This window comes from Nerophis ophidion, linkage group LG06 (assembly GCF_033978795.1).
Source record: "Nerophis ophidion isolate RoL-2023_Sa linkage group LG06, RoL_Noph_v1.0, whole genome shotgun sequence".
Classification (NCBI taxonomy): domain Eukaryota; kingdom Metazoa; phylum Chordata; class Actinopteri; order Syngnathiformes; family Syngnathidae; genus Nerophis; species Nerophis ophidion.
The window spans coordinates 31,075,429-31,103,110 of record NC_084616.1 but is presented as its reverse complement, the minus strand read 5'-3'; the positions used below and the strand labels follow the sequence as shown (position 1 = coordinate 31,103,110).

The window sequence follows — 27,682 nt, the reverse complement described above, 5'->3', positions numbered from 1 at the left end:
TCTCTCTGAAGCAGCCTCCTCCTTCTCTGTTCCATTAATTCAAATACAGAAAATTGACAATGGCTGCACCCACAAAGATCCTGTAGCAATACGAGTTCAAGTCTGTTGCATGTAATTTCACACCTGTCCTCAATTACAAATCTCTTTTGTAGAAATATTCAGTGTTTTTTTCTAACTGCTATTAGAATTAAGAGTCAACTTCCGCTTTAAGAATACCTCTTTTATTTTTTTTTATCCCTCATCACAGATGTACCCATGCAAAGCAATGTACGCTTTGTACAGTAAATTGAACAAGTTATTTGTCTCTTTGACGTGTATTGGGTGAAATGTTCCAACACTTTCCATGTTTTTGCCCATAGCTTTGTTGCCAATGTCCGCTGCCATTTATCTCTTCCTGCCGGCCGCGCTGACTCGCACAAGTTTGATTCCATCCAGAAACACATGAGTGATGAAATCACTGACTATAAAGCTTGTATTATCGATCGTTGAACCCCTCCTTGGAACAAACAAGAAATTAATGCAGATTTTGCGTATCTTTTTTTAAATATATGTATTTCATATATATAAATAAAAGACAAGACAATTAGAAAAACAATAAAGTATTGTTGGTACCAGTCCTTCTTTTGGACAGCGTATACTAGAGTAATGTCCACACATATACATTATAAGATGGAATTTGTCGCTTCTCTGTGTCTGCGGGAATGCATGTACAACAACTCAACTTTGTCATAGTGTGGTTTCAAGGTTGAATTTGTACAAACCCCGTTTCCATATTAGTTGGGAAATTGTGTTTGATGTACTGTAAATATAAACAGAATACAATGATTTGCAAATCCTTTTCAACCCATATTCAATTGAATGCACTACAAAGACAACATATTTGATGTTCAAACTCATAAACTTTATATTTTTTTGCAAATAATAATTAACTTAGAACTTCATGGCTGCAACACATGCCAAAGTATTTGGGAAAGGACATGTTAACCACTGTGTTACATCACCTTTTCATTTAACAACACTAAGTAAATGTTTGGGAACTGAAGAAACTAATTGTTGAAGCTTTGAAAGTGGAATTCTTTCCCATTCTTGTTTTATGTAGAGCTTCAGTCGTTCAACAGTCCGGTGTCGTATTTCACGCTTCATAATGCACCACACATTTTTGATGGGAGACAGTTTTGGACTGCAGGCGGGCCAGGGAAGTACCCACACTCTTTTTTTACGAAGCCACGCTGTTGTAACACTTGTCTTGCTGAAATAAGCAGGGGCGTCAATGATAACGTTGCTTGGATGACAACATATGTTGTTCCAAAACCTGTATGGACCTTTCAGCATGACTGGTGCCTTCACAGATGTGTAAGTTACCCATGCCTTGAGCACTAATACACCCCCATACCATCACAGATGCTGGCTTTCGAACTTTGTGCCCATAACAATCCGAATTGGTTATTTTCCTCTTTGTTCTGGAGGAAACCACGTCCTCTGTTTCCCAATATTATTTCAAATGTGGACTCGTCAGACCACAGAACACCTTTCCACTTTGCATCAGTCCATCTTAGGTGAGCTCGGGCCCAGCCAAGCCGGCGGCGTTTCAGGGTATTGTTGATAAATGGGTTTAGCTTTACATAGTAGAGTTTTAACTTGCACTTACAGATGTAGTGACCAACTGTAGTTACTGACAGTGGTTTTCTGAAGTGTTCCTGAGCCCATGTGGTGAGATCCTTTACACACTGATGTCGGTTTTTGATGCAGTACAGCCTGAGGGATCAAAAGTCCGTAATATCATCACTTACGTGCAGTGATTTTTCCAGATTCTCTGAAATTTTGGATGATTTTATGGACCATAGATGGTAAAATCCCTAAATTCCTTGCAATAGCATGTTGAGAAATGTTGTTCTAAAACTGTTTTTACAAACTGGTGACCCTCACCCCATCCTTGTTTGTGAATTACTTAGCATTTCATGGAAGCTGCTTTTATACCACCCCATCCTTGTTTGTGAATTACTTAGCATTTCATGGAAGCTGCTTTTATACCCAATCATGGCACCCAACTGTTCCCAATTAGCCTGCACACCTGTGGGATGTTCAATATAAGTGTTTGATGAGCATTCCTCAACTTTATCAGTATTAAATGCCACCTTTCCCAACTTCTTTGTCACGTGTTGCTGGCATCAAATTCTAAAGTTAATGATTATTTGCAAAAAAAAATGTTTATCAGTTTGAACATCAAATATGTTGTCTTTGTAGCATATTCAACTGAATATGGGTTGAAAATCATTTGGAAATCATTGCATTCCGTTTATATTTACATCTAACACAATTTCCCAATTCATATGGAAACAGGGTTTATATTTTGTAACGTTTTATTTATTCATTCATCCATCCATCTTCTTCCGCTTATCTGAAGTTTGGTCACGGGGGAATAATCCTGATCAGAGAAGCCCAGACTGCCCTCTCCCCAACCACTTTGTCCAGCTCCTCCAGGGCGACCCCGAGGTGTTCCCAGGCCAGCCTGGAGACATAGTCCCCGCAACGTTTCTTCGATCTTCCTCGTGGCCTCCTACCGGTCGGACGTACCTTAAACACCTCCGCAGGTAGGCATCCTGACCAGATGCCTGAACCACCTCATCTGACTCCTCTCTATGTGGAGGAGTAACGGCAATACTTTGAGCTCCTCCCGAATGACAGAGCTGTTCACCCTATTTCTAAGAGAGAGCCCCGCCACCCGACGGAAGAAACTCTTTTCGGTCGCTTGTACCCGTGATCTTGTGTTTTCGGTCATAAGGAAAAGCTCATGACCATAGGTGAGGATGAGAATGGAGATCAACCGATAAATTGAGAGCTTTGCCTTTCAGCTCAGCTCCTTCTTCACCATGATAGATCAATGCAGGGTCCGCATCGCTGCAGACGCCACACCGATCCGTCTGTCCATCTTAAAATCCACTCTTCACTCGTGAACAAGACTCCAAGGTACTTGAACTCCTCCACCTGGGGCAAAATCTCCTCCCTAACCTGGAGATAGCACTTCAACTTCTTCCAGGCGAGAACCAAGGACTCGGACTTGGACATGCTGATTCTCAACCCAGTATCTTCACACTCAACTGTGAACCGATCTAGTGAGAGCTGAAGATCTTGGCCAGATGACCACATCATCTGCAAAAAACAGAAACCTAAACCTATAGCCACCAAACCAGATCCCCTCAACACACAGGTTTTTCGACATGCTGTGCCTTTAAGTGATGGAAAAGAATAGACTGTTAGTGTCGCTAGCAACGACTCATTGGCGGCATGTTCTGGAGATTAGCTTCCCGGTTGTTCGGCCGGTTTCTGATGTTCGGCCGGTTTCTGAGTTTTTTGATCTAAACAAAGAAGTTACTCTTTCCTCTTTTCGAAACCAATTTCTCTTCAGGTTTTGTTGTTCCAGCTTTATTTGTGCTTTCTGTCCCTGCAACATTCAGTATGTTTCCATGCACTAAATTATTATTATTTTCAGTATTTTCACACCTACCTGTGAAGTCCCAGTTTCCATGCATACTCTCTGATGTGACTATTGGACATATGCCATCTGCTTCCCGTGCACTGGGGGGCACTTATTTCTTTTAAGCTTGAGTACATTTGTTACTTTTCTGGTTGACCGATGATGTCACATCAAAACAAGGCATTTTTCCGGCTCATCACAAGCCATCAGCCTAGTTCTTGTTTTACCTAATGTCCGCCGTAATATTGGCACAAATTGCAATATATTACGTTTCTAATGGCTATGCTTATGTTAAATAGCAGACAGCATCAACATATGATCTGAAATTGCGCCTCGAAAATGACTCTGCTACCAAGAAGGTCTCGTAATTGCTATGTATGCGGGGTGGAAGCCGAGACTTGTGGGGGAGAGTTGTTTTGAAGGAATTTTAGGATGGAAAATTGAAAGTAGCGTATTTCCTTGCGCTAATTAATTTAAAACCTCACTCCTGCGCATGATCAAGGCATGCGGTAAAAGTAAGCAGGCGCTAATTATTTTAAAACATCTTCTCACCCCTGCGCTTACCAATGGCATGCAGTAAAATAATTGAATGTGATTAAAAAAAAAATTATTAAAAATTATTCTGCGGCTGTGGCCCGGTGGTTGGGGTCCACTGCTCTAAAAAGATTCTGCTGCGGTCGCGGCCCGGTGGTTGGGGACCACTGCTCTACATGTTATCGCACTCACCCTTACACCATGCTATCTGGGGGCCAGTAGGACGCATGCATTTCGCTGCTTCTCATATGAGATTGCAAAGCATACTTGGTCAACAGCCATACCGTTTACACTGATGGTTGTGATATAAACAACTTTAAAACACTTACTACTATGCGCCACACTCGGTGAACCATAACCAAACAAGAATAAAAAACACATTTCTGGAGAACATTGGCTCTGTAACACATTATAAACGCAACATAAGAATTACCCAGAATTCCAATGCATCCATAACTCTTGGCTATATTACCGGTATACACGCACCCCCAACCCCGCCCACCTAAAACGACGCACGGAGAGCGGCGTGTATAATATAGCCAAGAGTCATGGATGCATTGGAATTCTGGGTAATTCTTATGTTGCGTTTATAATGTGTTACAGAGCCAATGTTCTCCAGAAATGTATTTGTTATTCTTGTTTGGTTAGGGTTCACAAAGTGTGGCGCATATTAGTAAGAGTGTTAAAATTGTTTTATATCACCACCATTAGTATTATCTGTATGGCTGGAGAACAAGATCCCTGGTTTACACACAGTAAAAGCAAAAAGAACCTCCTTCGCCAATGAAAATGATGGCAGGGGAAGTGTCACTCGTGACTTCACGAATTTGGCCCGGCGGTAAAAGTAAGCATGCGCTATAAATTTGGGGAGCGAGTCTTACCCAGCAGTAATTCAAGGCAGGCGCATATTACATGCCCTGCGGCTATTCAAGGAAATACGGTAATCTTTTGAATATCTTGAAGTTCTTGAGATAATTTCTGTGGATTCATGGAATGAGTTTTGAGTCCGAAAAAAAAAGCACGGTTGATATTGTTTTGTACAAGCTTGCCAGTTGTGTGGAGTTATTGCTAATCAGTTTGGAGTGCACAAATGCAGCCTGAAGATGTTTATTTATGCTTTTTTCTTTACCTTTTGATATACCTACTTGCTTCATTCTCTTTCATGATCTCACTCGTATTTGTTCTTTTTTTTCTTCCATTCTTTTCATTTGTGAAGCAGATTTACAGTCTTCTTTCTTCATTACAGTTGTTACCGGTGTTTTGATTTAATGGAATTTGCTTCCAGGTTATATGCCGCGCGATGAGACTGGTGCATGTGCAGTACAAAGGGTCCCCTCTGGAATCCTCACCCAATTTAAAGATCTAATCTATATCATCTATAATCTGTTAGTCTGATTTTTTAAAAACCAAACACGATTAGATTAAGCGTTTTCCATTGGTTGTAGACTGTTATATTTGAGCCAAATTATTTGAGAAATCAGAATAATTTATTGCAGGGAAAAATAGTCACTGTTGACATCCATGCACCCGCCAAGTGTCGCCGTAAAGTTCTTTCAACTGACATATAAATCCCGCAAGGTAACGGTAACAAAAAGTTTACATAGCAGCCACGACGTTAATATTACGATACAAACAATAGTTATAATTTATGATAGACATTTTAATGTCGTACTATGATATACATCAGAATGTTACACAGTATCACTTGGAACACCGTGTGTGTCCTGTATAAATATGAGTACATGTAAGTATCATAGCACCAAACAAAGTACATAAGTATTCAATAGTGTGGTTCTAACTTAATATGCCTTTGAATCCCACTGCATGAATCTGGTGAGATCAGGTGCTTCACTAGTGTGGTGAAATAAGAAAAATTCAGTTCTCCAACTACAATGATAAACCTTGTTTGAACATAAATGAATGAATATTTCGATGTTGGTGTTGATAGTAGTAGTATTGTAGCAACTACTGCCCCTCAGACTTTCCTTTTTAGAAGGAGATCAGTAATTTGAGCCCAGGATGCAGACAAAGGTAATGACTTTCCTCCTTCCCGGAGCATTGATTCGGACACTGTTGTGCATGCTGTGTGTTGTGTGTTGCACACCCACTCTGTCTGGTGGCGACTGTTTGTCTTGGTCATAGATATCTAATTTCAGCCAGTGCATTTGGGTAATAGTGCTGTGCTCCTCATACGTATACCTAATGTGTCTGTTGGAAATTGTGGGATTTTTTTTGTAACCTGCACCAAGGAAGCTGAAGAGTTTAAACCATTCTTGACAGAACGGCCCTGCACAGCTAGTTTTTTAAACAACACACAAATGAAATCATACACTTACGCATAATGAGGTGAATTGTTCAGAATTGAACAATACTGCGGTGTGTAGTTGGGGCAATACTAGTTTGGGCAACAATGTTTTATTAATCCTTTCCTCGCTACGACTGTCATTTCCTGCCTCAGCATGCACGGAATGATAGGAACTTGACATACAAACTCAATCAGCCCAATGTGCTCTCCCTCTTTTCAACCTCACTGTTCCCTTTTTCCTGTTACCTGCCCCCCCTTCCCCCGAGTAAGTCAAAGTCTAGACTGGGTTTTAATGACGCTCACAGCTGCTCCCTTGGGCGGACCCCAATCGCAGCTGGGGGCCCTATAAGTCCAGCTCATGACTCCCCCTCCCCTTTTGTATTTTCCGCCCCAGCCCCCGCCCTGTCTGGCCCTCAAATATTGGGGTTTTTACTGATGACCCTCGCAGTCCTCTGTGCGCCACCCGACCCCCCTTCTCTATCTCACGCCCCCTTTTCCTGCTCGGCTCTTTGTTCACTCAGGCCCGCTCCAATCCCTCCTCATGTCGTCTTAATCTCTGCACAAAGCACCAGTGTAAAGACCAACAATTATGTGCATACAAGAGCAGAGTTTATGCAAAATAACAGTGACACACATCAGGCCTCTACTTTGTTCTGCGATAAGTTATTCCATCAAGTACAGCTATCGTTTCATCATTCCTTCAAATTCTGTTGGCAAAACATTGTGTTGGGTCAAATGCAAGTAAGCATTGCTTAATTGTATGTTTTAAACAGGTTTTTAGCAAAAGATGCTATCACCAAACAAACTTTTGGTTGACCACAATCCATCACAGAAGGACCTACGGCTGTTATGCGGTAATGTGTTTTCTGCTATGCTTCCTTTCTAAGTCTCTGCATGTCTGTGTTCATACATCGCCTGAAACCACAGTCCTGTCCCTTTTTATTCTATTCGGAACAATTTGCATTGTTAATGTTGAAGTAAGTTTTGGCTTTTCTCAACATTTTTGTTTGTATAGGGCCTAATTTACATTACGCCTGCAGGCAAATACTTTTTTGGCAAACCGTAGTCAATTTAAACACGATTGCCAAAATTCTAGCCTTTTCCCGTTTGCCTACTGGATAGAACAACACACATACACACGCGATTGCCAAATAAATATTACTGCAACCCTGCTCTGAGTCCTCCTTTCCAGTAACCAAGCACAGATTAGTCATATCAGCATAAATGACACTTGCATAAAAAGAACGCTCCGACACAGGATGGGGCCTCAGTTGCATGGAAACAGTTCGTATGATTAAGGTGGTTTTCATCATCTCCATGCATGTGCAATTAATGCAAGAGTTGTACATATGTAGCACAAGTAATACATAGGTTTCCGCTAGCAGCGATTACCCATAATCCTTCACGGCAACCACCATCTTGTGTGTCAAAACTTTGTTTACTCGTCTGCGGCAGTTTTTAAAATATTTTTCCACACTTTTGCAGCAACAATGTTGTCCACTTCGGGAAATTTGAAAGAAGTCGTAAAAGTTCCCAACAGACAGACGCTAGATGGGGTTTGCAAAGCAAGGTATTTACATAAATTGAAGGATATTGGTAATAAAGATCCGTATGAGATGGGAAAGCACGAATGGACTACGGACTTGAAATGTTATCCTGATATAACTTACCCCGACATCGTCAACTATTTGGTGAACAATGTTAGTGCCTACACTCTGGATGAGCTCAAGGGCTACAAGTCGCTCAAAGCGTACAATTACTTTGTGTGTGGATGGGTACAGGAAATTAAACTGGCTACAATGGAAGATAAATGTGTGCTCATCGCTCGTGTTCGTCACTCTCAGAGATCAACTGATCCGTGTTTGGTGCCATGGCTCATATCAGAGAAGACGGGTCGTGTTTTATCAGGACACTACGTGTATGGCAGGCATTGGCGAAATGTGTTCACATGTTTCTGCATTGTTGTTTGCCATTGAAGCGTGCGTCAAGATGCGGGACAACACGACAGTCACACAGGAAAAATCTTACTGGCTACTTCCATCTGCACTCAAGAAAGTTGGGTACAAGACCATACAGGACATTAACTTCACATCCGCCAAGACAATGAAGAGAAAGCTAGACAAGGCAATCGTATCTGGAGATACACCGGCACCATCAAAACAGAGGAAACTACCGGACGTACAGAAGGGGACACAAGATGAACTGTCAGACTTGTACAGAGAATTAAAATCCAAACGAAAAATTTAGCCGGTCTTACTTTCTCTGATTCCAGGATATGCTAAAGACTATCGTCCAGAAGCACTTGATAAAAAGTACCCAAAAGTATTTTCAGAACTATATAATTCTATCTTGATTTAATTCAGTCAAATTTTAATAAAATCGTCCAAAAATAAGCGTAGATTGCCTACATTATATATAGGTTATATTTGTGCAACAACGTCAGACGTCGAGGGTTATTAAGTACAAGCACAGGTACAGTAGTTCCTCCTATGTTTTAATATCTATTCTAACCATAACACATTTTATCATCGATACAGAGAGCAACATAATTCAAATTACCTGTTACAAAATGATCAGAGCAAACTTTATAATGTCGTTTTGCTGGATCAGGGGTAAATCCCACTCGATTGATTCTAGCTAGCCACAGGTTGCGCCTTTCTGTCGACAGTTGCTCGGTTTATTTTCCCCGTTTTACTATAACCTTAGGGATATCGTAGTACTTTGTTGTTCTTTGTCCTGAATTGGCGTGGTTTACACAGCCCCAAACGACACGTGTGACCCATTTCTTACAAAAATAACAACGGAGGCGTCCTTGGTTACGAGTGTTTGTTTTGACACACAAGATGGCGGACAAGGGAATTGTGGGACGGTTTTGATGTCTTCGGAAACCCATGAATTGAGCAAAGTCTCAATGTAGGTAAAAACAGAGCAAAGGGGAAAATCTGCTCTTCTTTTTAACCCTCACTTGCAGAAGGGAATTTGTGTGAGTGTCTCTGGTCAAAGAGACCCTCTGGATAAGACTGGAGATTAGTAGAAGCTTGCCACGCTTAAATCTTGTCTTGCTTTTTGTCAGACATTTGTTAGTTCTTGAACTGAATGACACATGTCTCTGGCAAAGAATAAAGATAATAATCCCTCTCGTCTTGGTTTCTTGTTTCTTTCAAAATGTGTTCAGTTTGATTGAAGGATGATTTTGGCCTGTGACTTCAGTGTTGTAGCAGGGACTTGGTTCAGTTCCTGCGGGATTTATTCCAAACACCCTGTCTTGTCCTTATCTGCTCTGTGTTTAGCTCTATAAAGCCTTGGTAGACTCGTATCATCTTAGAGCTGAGCGGACCCAAAAGAGAAGCATGTGCGCTTATAAATCACATTTGGCTCAAAATCTAATCAGAATTATTGAGATCCAGTTGCTCAACCACCCCTGATACTAGTTAACCTGTGAGGATCCTTTGTTGCCGACCTCAATTAAAGGGGCTGTTTGCAAAGGTTATGTTGCTGCCTAGGGGGTGCTTACTTTTAAGTGGGCTGAAAGCATTAGGTCCTTTTATCTTAATTTTTTGGTTTAAAAATGTATTTTTGACCCAGTGACATACATCAGCTTTAAAGTCTTCTGAAACCCCCACTACTACCGACCACACAGTCTGATAGTTTATAAATCAATGATGAAATCTTAATATTGCAACACATGCCAATACGGCCGGTTTAGTTTACTAAATTGCAATTTTAAATTTTGCGCGGAAGTATCATGCTAAAACGTCGCGGTATGATGATGCGTGCGCGTGACGTCACGCATTGTAGAGGACATTTTGTTCCAGCCCGTTCACAGCTATAAGTCGTCTCTTTCCATCGCATAATTCTGCAGTATTATGGATACCTGTGTTGCTGAATCTTTTGCCATTTGTTCAATGAATAATGGAGACGTCAAAGAAGAAAGCTGTAGTTGGGAAGTGGTGTATTGCGGCCGCCTTTAGCAACACAAACACAACTGGTGTTTCATTGTTTACATTCCCGAAAGATGACAGTGAAGCTTTAATATAGAACAGAGCGGTCAAGCGAACACGGTTGGATTGGACCACACACACAAAGTACAGTGTATTATGCAGCGATCATTTCGAAAGATCGTGTTTCGAAGAGGGTCCCTTGCGAAGGGCAGAGATGGGCATCGCCACCACCCGTCGACTGGTGCTGAAGAAAGGTGCGGGCCGACCTTCAGGTTGTACAGGTTCGACCATATAATCTCACTAAATCACTAGTAACACAATAAGCAGATAAGGAATTTTCCAGAATTATCCTAGTAAATGTGTCTAACATCTGAATCGCTCCCACTGTATAGTCTTTTTTTTTTTCTCCTCTAGTCCTTCACTTTCACTTTCCTCATCCAAAAATCTTTCATCCTCGCTCAAATTAATGAGGAAATCGTCGCTTTCTCAGTCTCTCGCTGCTGGTGGCCATGATTGTAAAGAATGTTCAGATGTGAGGAGCTCCACAACCCGTGACGTCACGCGCTTGTCTGCTACTTCCGGTACAGGCAAGGCTTTTTTATCAGCACCAAAAGTTGCAAACTTTATCATTGATGTTCTCTACTAAATCCTTTCAGCAAAAATATGGCAATATTGCGAAATGATCAAGTATGACACATAGAATGGACCTGCCATCCCCGTTTGAATAAGAAAATCTCATTTCAGTAGGCCTTTAAATGCCCAGAGGAGGAAACTGCAATATTTGCCATTACCACCAATATTATTGATCTTCCAGACAGCTATGCTACCTTTTTTTATTTATTTATTATTTCTCTAAAACACTGGTTAATTTGTCTCTTAAGGTGCAATATGTTGTAAAACGTGTGTGACTTAATGATCAAGAAAGGAAAAGTAAGCTGCAGTACACAAAGGCTGAATCTAATGGCCATCTCATCAAAATAAAAACATAAATAGTGTTATCTGTCCGACAGTTTGTGTCCGTGTGGTCTAAAGACCAGGGTGAGAAATTTATCTAAATACTGCTTGTTTGGGTGTTTGGCAAGTATTCTTTTCTCTTGGGGACGGCGTGGCGCAGTGGAAGAGTGGCCGTGCGCAACCCGAGGGTCCCTGGTTCAATCCCCACCTAGTACCAACCTCGTCACGTCCGTTGTGTCCTGAGCAAGACACTTCACCCTTGCTCCTGATGGTTGCTGGTTATCACCTTGCATGGCAGCTCCCTCCATCAGTGTGTGAATGGGTGAATGTGGAAGTAGTGTCAAAGCGCTTTGAGTACCTTGAAGGTAGAAAAGCGCTATATAAGTACAACCCACATTGTTGGATTTCAGTTGGTCTCTCCCACCGGGCATGTCAGTCTCCACTCTCACTCTTTGGGTCCATCCGGAATGAAGGCGCTAATTTCAATGCTCGTCTCGGTGCTGATACTTAAATCCTGCTTTATGTCTGACATCACAACATTTCTACAGCTGAATGAAAGTCTTGACATCCACTTTTGAATGTGACCATATTGCTACTCTAGTATAATTTGAAAAAAAAAACAATGGTGATAATTATATTATCTTTATGTTATTATTATTATTATTGTTATTGTCCTCACACTTAATCGTTTTCTACTGTAGCAAACCTTGGTGCTGGTGCTGAACTGGACTTGACCCGGCGTTTGCCACAAACAAGTGACTGATTTACCAGGGGAGCAGTGTCATCAAATCACAGGGTTGCGACTCTGATCGGGAAATCACAAATGGAAATATTGTGCTGTGCAAAAAAAATCCTAGTGTTTGGTTATTTATTTTTTTAGGTCCAATGTCCATACAAAAAGCTTTTGAGTTTCCTGGTGTGCATTTTACACCAGAGCTCTTATTTGAAATATTCTTTATTTTATGTCAACATTTGGCCAACTACCAGCCAATCATTAATTTAAAAAACTCATGCAGCTATTATTGTGTGTAATATTCATTTAAACAGTAAATGTTATGTACAGTACCATTGCGCCTCAAAGTAACTGATGGTAATAGAATATTAAGGACTGTGCAAACAAAATTGACTGTAAGAAATACTCCATGTCTTTTACTACATTGTTTGATGGACATTATAATGGGTGACATATTTTCTGACAATTGCAGAGTTGTTTGGCAAAAATATTGATAACTAGTGTAAATTCTGCTCTGGCTCATGTTGACAACATACAACTAGGGAGATGAACTAGTAACGTGGAAATGGAGATAACGTGGGTATTTACTTGAGGTAACGCCTCTTTTTTTTCATTTTTCTAATGGATTCCACTGAACCAAGCAAGCTTTTGGAGTCAGGTGACAACCAAAAAACCTCCGGCTCGTTAGCACCTCTGTGAAGCCTTAATAATAGAAAACAAAAGTTCTGAAAACTTACTCGGGACCAAGTCTGAAACAGCCTCAGTGGAAATTAGTTAAATTGACCATTTGTTCTTCAGCTTGTTTGCTTGGGATGTTGTTTTTTGTGGAAGGAGGTGGCTGTTGGTAATTACTTGCAAAATGGTAGCAATGAGTGGGAATCGATTGTACTCCAGCTGCCAAAAAATCTGTGGTGTGAACCACTGCTCTGCCGATAGCTCTATTAGCATTAACACTCTAAATTAAAAAACTCCTTAAAGACTTTGCTGTTCTGCAGTGCTAGACTTTTCCTGCTAGAGGATTATGGATAGAAAATCAATGTTGTCAATAATGGAAGATGATTGTATTTAATAAGAGTACATTTTCCATGAAGAGTAACTAATTATGTACATTTCTAACTTGTGTCATGACGACGTGCCTTAAGGTTCAAATGTGATTTTTTAAGTCAATGTTTTGTTTACTCAATTTACTATTTTTATTTTTTTTTTTTTATTTAACAGCTCTGCGTTGTAACTGCACAACATGTGAGAAGACAGGCTATGAGTGCGAGACTGATGGTGCCTGCATGGCCTCCACGTACACCATTCAGGGGAAGGAGCAACATGTACGCATCTGCATCAACCGGGATAACTTGGTTCCGCCTGGGCAACCTTTCTACTGTCTGAGCGCTGAGGGTCTACTCAACACTCATTGCTGCTATGTGGATTACTGCAACAGTATAGACCTGAAAGTTCCTGGTTAGGCTCCTCCCATCTCATTTAGCATCACCATTTATATTCACACTTTGAGAATGTTCACATGAAAACCATTCATCGATGCCTCCGTCTCTTCCCAGTTCCCACAAAGGAGGACCTTTCAGGCTTGGGCAGCTCCTGGGGGCCGGTGGAGCTAGTGGCGGTCATTGCGGGGCCCGTCTTTCTGCTCTGTGTGCTGTTGATGGTTGGCGTTTTCCTGTTCCAGTATCATCAGAGGGCCTACAGTCACAGGCAGAGGCTGGAGGTAGAGGACCCATCCTGTGACCATCTGTACTTGGCCAAGGACAAGACCCTGCAGGACCTCATCTATGACATGTCTACCTCCGGATCAGGCTCTGGTAACAACTCATGATAAATGTGATCTATTGTTGTTTTAGGTGAGGGGCCATATTTTAATTCTAAAAGTGGGTTTTATTTCAGCCTTAAAGGGCAACATTATCACAATTTCAAAAGGGTTAAAAACAATAAAAATCAGTTCCCAGTGGCTTGTTGTATTTTTTGAAGTTTTTTTCAAAATTTTACCGGTCCCCGAATATCCCTAAAAAAAAGCTTTAACGTGCTTGATTTTCGCTATTTGCGATGCGACTATCCATTTCCCTGTGACGTCATACAGTGCTGCCAATGTAAACAAACAACGGCGGATATCACAACAAGATATAGCGACATTAGCTCGGATTCAGACTTGGATTTCAGCGATTTAACAGATTACGCATGTATTGAAACAGATGGTTGGAGTATGAACGTATTGAAGAAGAAACTGAAGCTATTGAGCGAATAGCTATTGACGCTATTCATAGCCACAGCATGGCCGAATAGCTGCGTTAGCATCGCCGGTAAAATGTGCGGACCAAACGATCAGGACTTTCGCATCTCGTGACACTGGAGCAACTTAAATCCTTCGATTGGTAAGTGTTTTTTTCGCATTAAATGTGGGTGGAAGGAAACGTAATATAGTTGCAAATGCATCTGCAGGTTATCCATACATCTCTGTGCCATGTCTGCTTTAGCACCGCCGGTAAATAGCATGTTAGCATCGATTAGCGTAGCATGTTAGCATCGATTAGCTGGCAGTCAACATCAACAAAACTCACCTTTGTGAATTCGTTGACTTTATAGTTGCAAATGCATCTGCAGGTTATCCATACATCTCTGTGCCATGTCTGCTTTAGCACCACCGGTAAATAGCATGTTAGCGTCGATTCGCGTAGCATGTTAGCATCAATTAGCTGGCAGTCAAGCCGCGACCAAATATGTCTGATTAGCACATAAGTCAACATCAACAAAACTAACCTTTGTGATTTCGTTGAATTTATCGTTGCAAATGCATCTGCAGGTTATCCATACATCTCTGTGCCATCTCTGTCATCGCCGGTAAAATGTGGAGACACTTTGGCACATTCAATGGGGGTCTGGCGGCAGACACTTTCGCATCTTCGGGCCAGTGGTGCAACTTGAATCCCTCCCTGTTAGTGTTGTTACACCCTCCGACAACACACCAACGAGGCATGATGTCTCCAAAGTTCCAAAAAATAGTCGAAAAAACGGAAAATAACAGAGCTGAGACCCGGTGTTTGTAATGTGTTGAAAATGAAAATGGCGGCTGTATTACCTCGGAGACGTCACGTTCTGACGTCATCGCAAAAAGAGCGATAAACAGAAAGGCGTTTAATTCGCCAAAATTCACCCATTTAGAGTTCGGAAATCGTTAAAAAAATATATGGTCTTTTTTCTGCACCATCAAGGTATATATTGACGCTTACATAGGTCTGGTGATAATGTTCCCCTTTAAGAGTTGCTTTCCACATGGGAGGCATATTTTCTGTTTTTCCAAAGACATTTCATCACATCTGGCATGAACACCCACTTAGCCTCCAAGGATGTAGTGATTTTGAAAATGTAGGTGGTCACTGTGACCTCACAGAACATAGATCAGTGAAGACTTATCACAACTGTAAACACTTGCAATGATTTGTGATAGTCACAAGGGATTTTACAAGTCTGGAAAACATTTGCGTGGTAGCAATTATTTTATCTGCGTTCCACTGAGCACTAACGGTGGAAATAGTTTGTGGTTTGAAGAGTAATCCGCCCGGAATGTGTGCAAACGTGTGTGACGGGAACACACCAGCATGCCCGATTAGGTCATGTTACCTTATAGCCTCTTTCTAACCAGATTTACTTTTACTAAATGTTGCAGTTTAGAAAACAACAATATTCTTACATTTGTCTTCTGCTGCCCCTTACAGGTCTACCCCTGTTTGTGCAGCGCACTGTGGCAAGGACTATTGTGCTGCAGGAAATTATAGGAAAGGGTCGTTTTGGAGAGGTTTGGAGAGGCAAGTGGCGTGGAGGGGACGTGGCGGTAAAGATCTTCTCGTCCAGAGAGGAACGCTCTTGGTTCAGAGAAGCTGAGATCTATCAGACAATAATGCTGCGCCATGAAAACATCCTGGGATTCATTGCAGCAGACAACAAAGGTAAGGTTAAGACGAGCAGCAACTAAAAGCAGTCTGAGTACGAAAACTTGACCAGATTTACATCTTTTGAATTTCTCACAACTTTAAAATGTCAATGTATGGCAACTTGCCAAAGTGACCAAGTACAGTATGTCGTTGAAGAAAAAAAGAATGCGGATACACCTTGTACACAACTTGGGATGTATGCATTGTTTTTTAAAAAATAAATCTACTATAATGCCACCTTTGTATCCAATATAGTTTTGAAAGCACCTGAAAAGGGCAGGATTGACCACTTTAACATAAAACAAGAGGAGGTTATATGCCTCACTAATTTTGTATAAAGGAAACCAATTATTAATCAGTCCGTCTCCAATAGTTTTCCAGGTGAGTTGTGTAAAATAATAGTGCTTTCAAACAATAACATCAAAGTAATCACACTTTGGCATTTTAGTTAATCACACGAATTGTGGTTAGAGTGTCCGCCCTGAGACTGGAAGTTTGTTAGTTAAAACTCTGGCCTCGTCATACCAAAGACTATGAAAATAAGACCCATTGCTTCCCTGCTTGGCACTCAGCATCAAGGGTTGGAATCGGAGGTTAAATCACCAAATGATTCACGGGCGCAGCCACTGCTGCTGCTCACTGCTCCTCTCACCTCCCAGGTGGTGAACATGGGGATGGGTCAAATGCAGAGGATAATTTCACCACAGCTAGTGTGTGTGACTCTCGTTGGGACTTTAACTTTAACTAAGTTACTTGCATTCATAATTTTAAAAAGACCTGAATGTTTTGACACTAATGCAATTTTACTGTCAGAATGTTACACAGAAACATTTTCAAAATGTTTTATTTGTATGCGTGTCATGTATTTATTTATTTTTGGTTTAAACCCTTTTATCGAAATGTCTGCCAAGGTTCTAGTGAGTATGTCAAAATCTCCCCACTCACTTTTACACTGACATATGCATTTACTTGATTCAGGGATGGGAATTTTCCGAGGATCCGCGGAATTCCACCGATTTTGGCACCGCCAGGGTCATTTATATAATATAATGCCAATGTGTAAAGGCACCAGATTGGCTGGCTCTACTATCAGCTGACAACATCAACCAATGACATTGCCCGTTAAAGGCGTCTGCACGTGTTGTTTGCCGACAAAATTTAGTCCCCGATCCTCAATTATTGTGAGCGTTTCTGAACTAGTATTCTGTTTATATTGGTTGTGTTTATCTGCGACTAATCTGGAAAGAAAACACAGTAGCTCTCAATTAACACGTTTCTTTATTGAGAAAACATTTTCAGACATGGTTAAGCATATTCAAGGTAGGAATGCTTCATTAGCGAAAGATATCGATAAGGGCGTGAGAAACAAGTGGAACTGGGCATGGCTCAATATAGCTACAGTGTCAAACTGAAGGTGAAGATTAACAACAATATCGTAGAAGTAGACAAACTTATCAGCGATTTCATTGCAAAGTGCGATGAACCGGGACGTGCTCAGTGCTTATATTGCAAGGACATTGTGAACTATGGATCTCGGGGAAAGGTGGCACTCTTTGACCATGCGAAATCAGCAAGGCATCTAAGTAGAGTGAGTTTACGGAGAAATAATTTTTCACTGGGATCTGCCTTCAAGCTGAAGTCAAACATCCTCACAAATACAGCGTCAAATCAACTATCCAAGCCTCCCGCCTCCGACTCGGCTCCTCTCACACCAATCTACGACAGACGAGTCAATTCAGAGGTACAATACACGATCTTATGTATTTCAACATTTTCAGATTTTGAATTCTGGTTAATCCATTTTGTAATATGTTGAGTCAAAAGCCAGGCTAAGTGATGAAGTTACATCTCTCTTTACTGTGGCTTAAGAACAGACACACTCACTTGCAGGTGCACAACCACATGTAAAACGTTGGCCAACCAAAAAATAACCCCAGTACGCTATGGCCAACATTGACCAGGAGATGGCAACAGACAACCATAGATCACTCTATTACACATTTGTAGGCATATTTTTGTCTATGATCCAAAAGTGTGCAAGAATTTGACATATGTGTAAACTTGTATACATAAATTTCATCACATGATACATTTTTATGAAAATATTTGCTAATATGAAATTTTGGTCAGGAGAATATTGTTAGATTTTGACTCAAAATAGCAGGAAATACATCCTAAGCTAACGTAGCTTTCAAAATTTTTATGGGGGGGCATTCTCCCAGACCCCCTGGCAGGCGAGTGCACTCAGTGCACTCGGGTGCGGCCGCAATGCGGCCTTCCGCAAAGCGGTGTTTTAGGATGAAAACATTTTCAGCTGATTTTGTAAATCTTCATTCCCATCCCTGTTGATTACTGCCTGTGTAACAATTGTTACCACCTTTTAGGTAACCATCCGTGGTTAACATAATTAAGCGTTTACAGTCAAAATGAATTGTGAGAATTACGGCACAGGTGGTAGAAAGTGGATGCATGGTTGGGTCTACGTTTATACATAAATCAGGCATATAAAATGTCCGCAAAAAAATGTTTATCTGCATTTTTAATCATGAATTTTCGTGTCAAACTATCCCTTCCACTGTTTTTTAATGAATTATAAAAAGTATGATCCAAACAAAATGTGTTGAACGCTTGCCTCAGCCGCAGGTAATTACTGCTTATCCTGCCCTAACGATCAGGGACAACAAAACAAGCTCGCTAGTTAGCATAGTTAGCATTATCTAGTAAGCTTACTTTTCTCGCCTGCGTTGTCTCTCCGAGCTACAATGTTGATGGCTGCTAAACATTTTTGGATGATTACAGTCCGATCGATGTTAGTTGTGAACCGTTTTAAGTTGTAGAGAAGGTATATTTTTGACGTGACAGATGTAAACAGAGGTCACAACATCTGTAGTATTATACCCGAAGGTGGGTGGCTACAGGATAGAGTTGCCAAATGGGTAACGTTTTCCGAGTTATTTGCATGTATGTAATAGAATTTTACATTACATATTCAATGACAATAATGTTAGTAAATTATCTACTAAAAAGAATAACACATTCTGTGGCACATTACATTGGACATGCAAGTGTCAAAAAGATGAGGTTTGTAAATGAGAATAAATGTATAATAAAGGTAAAATAAAGTGTAGAAATGCACCCGTTTGCAAGAAATGTAGTCTGGATTTTCAAAATGTTCTTTCAGGATTTGTTTGGCAGCACTTAGTGCCGATTTTCCTCTTTTACTTCAGTTTCTTCTTTTTTTCTTAGAGGGTGCTCACATGCCCGATAATTAATGCAATAATTAATAAATTGGCATTAATTAATTCATGCTAAGGTCTCTAACACCTGGTCAAAAATATATTGCCATTACCAGTTGCGGTTTTAGGCAACCTCTTGATCTTTTTGTAAACAGGATGACAGTAGCTGACTTTGAAAGCTTGTGGGTGGTAAAAAATATAGCAGCATTGTCCTATCTCTGCATGCGCTTATAATTGTTGAACTAAAAAAAAAAACATACGTGTTCTATTTGGCCTACTGTTTTACTATCAACTCGTCAGCACTATAAACGCTGACTCAGCAGTTTGCTCCTTACCGCTATTTCCTCATTGGTACTGTTGCTGCTGTGTTGTGAAATATACTTCTTACAAATGACGAAAGGGGTCAAAGAGAGTGACATGTTCCTTTCCACATTCCCATGCACTCTAGAAAGAAAAGTAGCTAGTAAAAAATGGCCTCACTAATTATCACTTGCTTCCAATTCATGCCTATGCTACACGCGCAGCATTTACAGTATTTGTGTTATTCTTGTGTTTTCCTTCAGACAACGGCACATGGACACAGCTGTGGCTGGTGTCGGACTACCACGAGCACGGCTCGCTTTTTGACTACCTGAACCGCTACTCGGTCACCATTGAGGGGATGATCAAGCTGGCACTGTCGGCTGCCAGCGGACTGGCACATCTGCACATGGAGATCCTCGGGACTCAGGGTGAGGCAAACTCTTATCGGCGTGTGAATGTTATCTAAGATGCTGAGCTCCAGGCACAGACTTTAAAGGTGTGCTGTGTGCTTCCCCGCAGGTAAGCCTGGCATCGCTCACCGTGACCTCAAGTCTAAAAATATCCTGGTTAAGAAAAATGGCATGTGCGCAATCGCGGACCTTGGTCTGGCTGTACGGCATGAGTCTATCACAGACACGATCGATATTGCTCCTAACCAACGTGTGGGCACCAAGAGGTAAGAGTTTCCACACTAATGCTCGCATGTCACGTAGGTATGGGTGAAATGACCTAAAATCTATGTCCGAATATATATTGCAGTCTAATGTGATAAAAATGCATGTCACAGTATATTATTTGGTATATAAATGATCATTTAATTATTTTGAAATCGGTTGCAATTTAGCTGCTGACATATGCAGTAACCTATTACGTCATTACAGGTTATATTGATTTCTTAAATCTTTTATTAATCTATTTGCTAATTTACTGTTAATCTGGTTACTTTCTGTTGTAACATGGTCCGATCTACACTGCTGTTAAAATGTAATAAGCACTTATTCATCTGTTGTTTGGATGCTTTACATTCTTTTTGGGCGATGCTACAAATGTGGGTATCGATCAAATACCAAATAGTTACAGGGGCAGTATTGATCATATCAATGCTGATATGGATACTTTAATTTTTTAAGATCCATTAAATATTGAATTTTTGATCAGAATTATAATCAGACAAAAACACAGGATGGCGGTGTAACAATTACAATTGATAATTGAAGGTGCAAGCAGCGATGGACGGAACCGACTTTTGCTATTGTTTCCTGCCTTTACCCATTCAACATATCTTTACCTGCACATTACCTACCTTCCCTGAATCCTGGGGTCACACTGGTGCTTCTTTTTTTCAGTCATTCATGCTGGTGCTTCCTGCCATCACCCAGACAATATATCTTTACCTGCACATTACCTACCTTCTCTGTATCCTGGAGTCAAACTGGTGCCTCCTTCTTTCACCCAGTCAACATATCTTTACCCGCAAAGTACCTACCTTCTCTGCATTGTGTGGTCTCGCTGGTGCTTCCTGCTTTTAAGCGGCCATCTTGAGACGGCAGCCGCATCAGCGCAGCGGTTCTTTGAAGGCTCGTAAAATCAAAACCAGAGCAGTTAGAAAAACTCTTTGCGCAACTTTTAATCAGAATGGTTCAATTTCTTTCCTGTGCGAGTTTGAAGCCGACAGAAGAAACGCGCTCAGAGGTGATAATGTTTGAAAAAAGATGACGGGTTTTTACAAAACTTTTGTTTTGAAGGGGTAATTGCCAACTTCCTGTTGATTTTTTTCTGAAGGATGTCAATTATTAAATGTAGGTCTAAGTGAGACCTACATAGAGGTTTTTGTTTAATGTATCTACGACATTCCTACCGGAAGTTACAAGCAGTTTTGTCTGTGTTTTCTTCCTAGGAGCAGTTTTGTCTGTGTTTTATTCCTAGGGGGCGCTAGAGCGCAATTTTCAGTTTTGGGGTTTGTTTGTTTTTATTAGATTGCAATTTTCGCCAGTCCTGATATGTGTGTCCAGTTTGGTGAGTTTTGAAGCATTTTAAAGGGGTCAAATTACAGCTCAAAGAGGCAAAAATGAATTTTTTTTTGGAAACTCTTGTTTTGAAAGGGTGTTTGCCAACTTCCTGTTGATTTTTGCTGAAGAATGTCACATTATGAAATGTAGGTCTAAGTCAGACCTTTATAAAGGTTTTTGTTTCATGTCTCTACGACATTCCTAACGGAAGTTACAAGCAGTTTTGTCTGTGTTTTTTCATAGGGGGCGCTAAAGCGCAATTTTGAGTTTTGGGGTTTGTTTTTTTTATTAGATGGCAATTTTCGCCAGTCCTGATGTGTGTGTAAAATTTGGTGACTTTTGAAGCATGTTAAGGGGGTCAAATTACAGCTCAAAGAGGCAGCGGTATAAAAATAATAATAAAACCTTAGAAATACAATAGGGTCCTCTGTCCCAAAGGGACATTCGGTCCCTTTTTGCCAGTCCTGATGTGTGTGTAAAATTTGGTGAGTTTAGAAGCATGTTAAGGGGGTCAAATTGCAGCTCAAAGAGGTGGCGGTATAATAATAATAATAATAAAACCTTAGAAATACAATAGGGTCCTCCGTCCCAAGGGGACATTCGGTCCCTAATTACAATTATTTCCTACTATTGGCTATAATTTAATTTATTTTTTTAATTCTTAAAGCCCTCCTCTGTCCAGTAATTTATTTCCTCGTCCTCCAGTGATGGGACAAGTCAGAAACGTAGTTTATTTTCCGCAATGGAGGCAAGGATTTTTGATCTCGAAGTGACTTTGCACCGTAGAGAGACGTTAGCCGATAGCTCGCTAGTGAGAATGCTCGCTAGTGAGAATGCTACAATGCGTTGAGGATGCATTCCTTATCTTGTTGCTGTCAAATTTGCGGGACACAGCTGGAAGGTGTCACTGGCATGCTTTATGTAGTGATAATATTAAAAGCTCTACCGAAAGCTCTCCGACAAAATGTATATCGTGTATTATCTGTATCGCGCAACCCTCATGTCAAGTGTCTTTTTCTTTTTCTCGATTAATTTTTATTCAATAGTACCGTACTTTTCGCAGTATAAGTCGCTCGGGAGTATACGTCGCACCCGCCGGAAATGCATAAAAAGAAGGAAAAAAACATATATAAGTCGCACTGGAGTATAAATCCCATTTTTGGGGGAAATTTATTTGATAAAACCCAACACCAAGAATAGACATTTGAAAGGTAATTTCAAATAAATAAAGAATAGTAGAATAGAATAGAATAATAGAATAGAATAGAATAGAGTTTTATTGTCATTATTGCAATGAACAGGTTCAAAGAACAACGAAATTGGAGCAGCTCCTCCTAAGGTGCATATACAATATGGTAGTATAAATTAAAAAAAAAATAAATAAATAAATAAAAAATAAATTTAAAAAAAAAAAGATAGAGATGACAGATGTATCTATGTATACATACATAAAACATTATTTCACATTGTAGTCCAAAAAAATTGAAAAACATTTAAACATTACACATGAGGACATGATGGACATATGGACACTCAGTGCCTGTTTAGTGCTACTATGGCTCTTGGGTAAAAGCTATTTTTTAGTCTACTGGTGCTCGCTTTTAGCACCCTGTAGCGTCTGCCTGAGGGTAGCAGTTCCAGGTGGCTGTGCCCGGGGTGGAATGGGTCTTTCAGGATGCTCTGTGCTTTCCTGAGACAGCGGGAGCTGTACAGGTCAGCCAGGGGGGGGAGGGGGCCTCCGATTAACTTCTGGGCGGTCTTTATGACTCTCTGGAGCGCTGTTCTCTCTGCGGCCGTGCAGCTGCTGAACCACACGCAGATGCATTAGGTCAGGATGCTCTCAATGGAGCACCGGTAGAAGGACACCAGCAGTTCCTGTGAGAGGTGGTTGTTCCTGAGTATTCTCAGGAAGTGCAGTCTCTGGTGTGCCTTCTTGATGGTAGCCGTGGTGTTGGTGCTCCAGGATAGGTCGTTGGCCAGGTGGACTCCCAGGGAGCGGAAGTCGGAGACCCTCTCCACACAGTCACCACTGATGATCAGGGGCAGGATGTCCGTTTTTTTCCTCCTGAAGTCTATGACCAGCTCCTTGGTCTTGGAGGTGTTCAGGGCCAGGTTGTTGACTTTGCACCAATCCGACAGCTTCTCCACCTCATCCCGATATGCAGCCTCGTCTCCCTCCGAGATGAGCCCCACTACGGTGGTGTCATCCGCAAATTTGATGATGGAGTTGCTGGAGTGGGCAGGTGTGCAGTCGTATGTGTAGATGGAGTAGAGAAGGGGGCTCAGCACGCAGCCTTGTGGAGAGCCGGTACTGAGGTGCAGGCTTGATGACATGTGGCGACCCAACTGCACCCTCTGGGGGCGGTTGGATAAGAAGTCCTTAATCCACATGCAGATGGAGTTCGAGAGACCCAGGTCTGACAGTTTGGACACCAGTCTATCAGGAATAATGGTGTTAAATGCCGAGCTATAATCCACAAAAAGCAGCCGCACGTAGCTTCCCCCCGTCTCCAGGTGACCCAGGGAGGAGTGTAGGGCTGTGGCGATGGCGTCCTCTGTGGACCTGTTGGCTCTGTAGGCAAACTGGTGTGGGTCGAGCTCGGGAGGGAGGACTGAGGTGATATGGGTCCGTACCAGCTTCTCGAAGCACTTCATAGCTATAGGTGTAAGTGCAACTGGACGGTAGTCATTCAGACATCTGACAGAGTTCTTCTTCGGCACCGGGATTATTGTGGAGGTCTTCAGGCATGATGGGATGACGGCCTGGGAGAGGGACTGGGTGAAGATCTTCGTAAATACTCCGGCCAGCTGGTCTGCACAGTCTCTTAGTACCTGTCCCGGGACTCCATCTGGGCCCGTAGCCTTCCTCGGGTTCACTGCCTTCAGCGTGCGTCTCACCTCATGCTCCTCCAGTATAAGGGTGCAGCTGCTGTGGGTGTTGGGTGGAACTGTTGTGACGGCTGCAGGTGTTTTTCTCTCAAATCGGGCGAAGAAGCTGTTTAACTCCCCCGCTCGAGAGGCGTCGCCGTCAGCCGAAGGGTTACTGGGTCTGAAGTTGGTCATGTCTTTTATTCCTTTCCATACCTCCTTGGTGTTGTTGCTCTGCAGGTGGGCTTCCATTTTCCTCCTATGTTCGGCTTTTGCCTCTCTGATGCCTCTCTTCAGATTGGCTCTGGCAGCACTGTAGAGTGCCAGGTCCTGCGCTTTGAAGGCACTGTCTCTCTCTTTGAGTAAGCCCTGGACTGTTTTTGTCATCCAGGGCTTCCTGTTGGGGTAGACTCGGATGCGCTTGTCCACTGTGACAGTGTCTATGCAGTGTTTGATGTACCCCAGGACTGCTTCTGTGTACTGCTCCAAGTCTGGGTTTTCAAAAACTGACCAGTCTGTTGTATCAAAGCAGTCCTGCAGCTGTTCCATGGCTCCCTCCGGCCATGTTTTGACCGTTTTGGTTGTGATAGGAGCACTTTTTCTTATTGGTGTGTAAGCTGGCAAAAGGAGCAGGGATATGTGGTCAGACTTGCCTAATTGGGGAAGTTGTTTGGCTCTATATCCTTTTTTTATGTTGGAATAGACTTTGTCCAGTGTGTTAGCTCCCCTCGTAGCACACTTCACATGCTGGTGAAGTTTGGGGAGCACTTTTTTCAGGTCGACATGATTAAAGTCCCCCGCTATGATGTGGATGCCGTCGGGATATTTGTTCTGTTGTGCACTGATTGTATCGTGCAACAGAGCTAGCGCCGTGCTAGCGTTAGCATCGGGAGCTATATACACGTTTGTGATCAGGACAGCAGAGTGCTCCCTGGCTAGATGGAAGGGTCGGCATTTAACTGTAAAATATTCCAGATCTTGGGAACAGTGGCTGTTAACTACCTTTGAATCAGAAGTCCACTTGTTGTTTAGGTAGGTTAGCAGTCCACCCCCACGCCGCTTGCCGGAAGACACTGCGTTTCTGTCCTGTCTGTGTGCTGTGTGACCGGTTAGCTCCATGCTAGCGTCGGGTATTGAGGACGTTAGCCAGGTTTCCGTAAACAATAGGGCGCAGCTGTCCATCACAGTGTTTTGTGCTACACGGAGCCTCACCTCGTCCATCTTGTCCTCTTAGTGAAGAACAGGCTGAATAAGTGTACGTTATATGACGCATAAATAACCAACTGAGAAGGTGCCTGGTATGTTAACGTAACATATTATGTTAAGTCATTCAAATAACTATAACATATAGAACATGCTATATGTTTACCAAACAATCTGTCACAACTAATTGCTAAATCCGATGAAATGATATATGTCTAGTCTCTTAGGTGAATGAGCTAAATAATATTATTTGATATTTTATGGTATTGTGTTAATAATTTCACACATAAGTCGCTCCTGAGTATAAGTCGCACCTCCGGCCAAACTATGAAAAAAACTGCGATTTATAGTCCGAAAAATACGGTACCTGTCATCCATATAAGTGGACATCCCATTTTTGGTTTAGTAGACCACAATACAAAATTCTTCTCTACAGGACCTTGGTTTCCACTTACGAGGACATCATACTGCCAATTAGTGGGGAAGGAAGAGTATACCACATCCCATCTTAGATTCAGGATGACTGAAAACGTATCTAAAAGTTCAAAGGGCATCTTTGAACTCGTTTTTGTTTTTATACTCATTGGGTTCCAAAGAGCCCAAAAAGTCAAGATAAAATAAAAATGCATGTGATACTATACAGGGGTTCGGATCTTAGGAGGCTACGATTGCAAAAGGTAATTGAAAACGTTGTGTGTCCTTACAGATACATGGCTCCTGAAGTGTTGGACGAAACCATCAACATGAAGCACTTTGACTCCTTCAAGTGCGCCGACATCTACGCACTGGGCCTGGTGTACTGGGAGATAGCACGTCGCTGCAATGCAGGAGGCGAGTACCTCTAACAAGCTTCCAGAAATTTCTCACATCACAAGCTCCTAAGTCCCCACTTTCCTGTTTGGCTGCAGGTATCCACGAGGAGTACCAACTGCCCTACTACGACCTGGTGCCCTCTGACCCCTCCATAGAAGAGATGAGGAAGGTGGTGTGTGACCAGAAGCTGCGGCCCAATGTACCCAACTGGTGGCAGAGCTACGAGGTAAAGAAGTACAGCTTGTTCATTCCTCTATTTTTAGATTTGTGTTGCACACTGCGTGTGATTTACTAAGGTTTACTAAACTCCAAATACCACGCATTAAACAGTCTGTACTATTAGTGGGCGTGTTGCAATTTACTTAGACTGCATGTGCAATTTTTAAGTGGTGCAGATGCGCATTATTTAATTGAATAATTTGCGTGCCTACGGGGTATCACCATGGAAACAGTCATTCACTGCATGTTCATGTTATGTTTTCAAACATGCCGGAGACATATACCACTTTTTATGGGCATTTTAGAAGCAGTCGTGCAGTGCATCTACATTGAAACTAGGGTTGAACGGTATACCGTTGCGAATAAAGTACCACAATACTAATTAATTGAAATCAGAACTATACTCACTACCTTTGAAAAATACTAGTACCGTTCTTTCATTCAAATGCCGCTGTGCAGCGGGGACTACAGAGCCGTGGTGCATGATGTTGAGTGTGTCAAAAGGCACACACAAAGCAATAACATCTTGGAGCAGAAGAAAGGCAAAAACCGTCAAATTTACTAATTATTAAAGAGTTTGTGTGAAGCGCAACATGGAGGTATTTGGGTTTCAAAAATAACAATAAAGGTGACGCTTAAACAAGGACATGCCGTGCTGCAAGCTCTGCCAAAAAACACGCCTTGCCAAATGTGGCGATTAGTATTACCACCTTAGCTTCAAACTTGGGAAAACATTAAAAAAAATAAGCATTAAGATCTGCACAAGGAATTATAAAGAGTGACAGGTAATAATGTTGTTGTTACACCTTTCCAGCTGTTCGGCTCCCATGCAGACTGTAGTCGAGAAGCACAGGGCAGATGCTCCTTCTAGGGTCATTTTTTTTGGTTGGATATAACACCCTTCACTTTACCCTGCAATCGGTCTGTTAAAATTCGCTTTCAAGTCAGAATTACAAGGCCGCTGATTCATGACAATCTGGTTGCTTTATTATTAGTTTTGCATACTGTATAAAATACATTAAAAGTTGGCTCCAATTAGCCATCTTTGTAAATGTTGCAAACAGCTCCTTTAATTTCTCTAGCAGCTATGAAATGATGTTACTGAGTAGACAATTCAGCAACATGGAAGCAGAAGCAGTTTTATGAAAAGATGC

General features: G+C 41.7%; 1 protein-coding gene across 1 annotated transcript in view; it reads left to right on the top strand.

Annotated features, from left to right (window-relative positions):
• The window catches only part of acvr1ba (activin A receptor type 1Ba), a 43,527-nt gene that overhangs the window by 12,750 nt on the left and 3,095 nt on the right, over positions 1–27,682 (top strand). Inside the window, exons 2-8 of the mRNA XM_061903363.1 lie at positions 13,161–13,397; positions 13,496–13,753; positions 15,662–15,892; positions 19,677–19,844; positions 19,936–20,092; positions 26,203–26,327; positions 26,405–26,535. Coding sequence (XP_061759347.1) covers positions 13,161–13,397; positions 13,496–13,753; positions 15,662–15,892; positions 19,677–19,844; positions 19,936–20,092; positions 26,203–26,327; positions 26,405–26,535 — 1,307 coding nt within the window. The remainder of the gene's footprint in view (positions 1–13,160; positions 13,398–13,495; positions 13,754–15,661; positions 15,893–19,676; positions 19,845–19,935; positions 20,093–26,202; positions 26,328–26,404; positions 26,536–27,682) is intronic.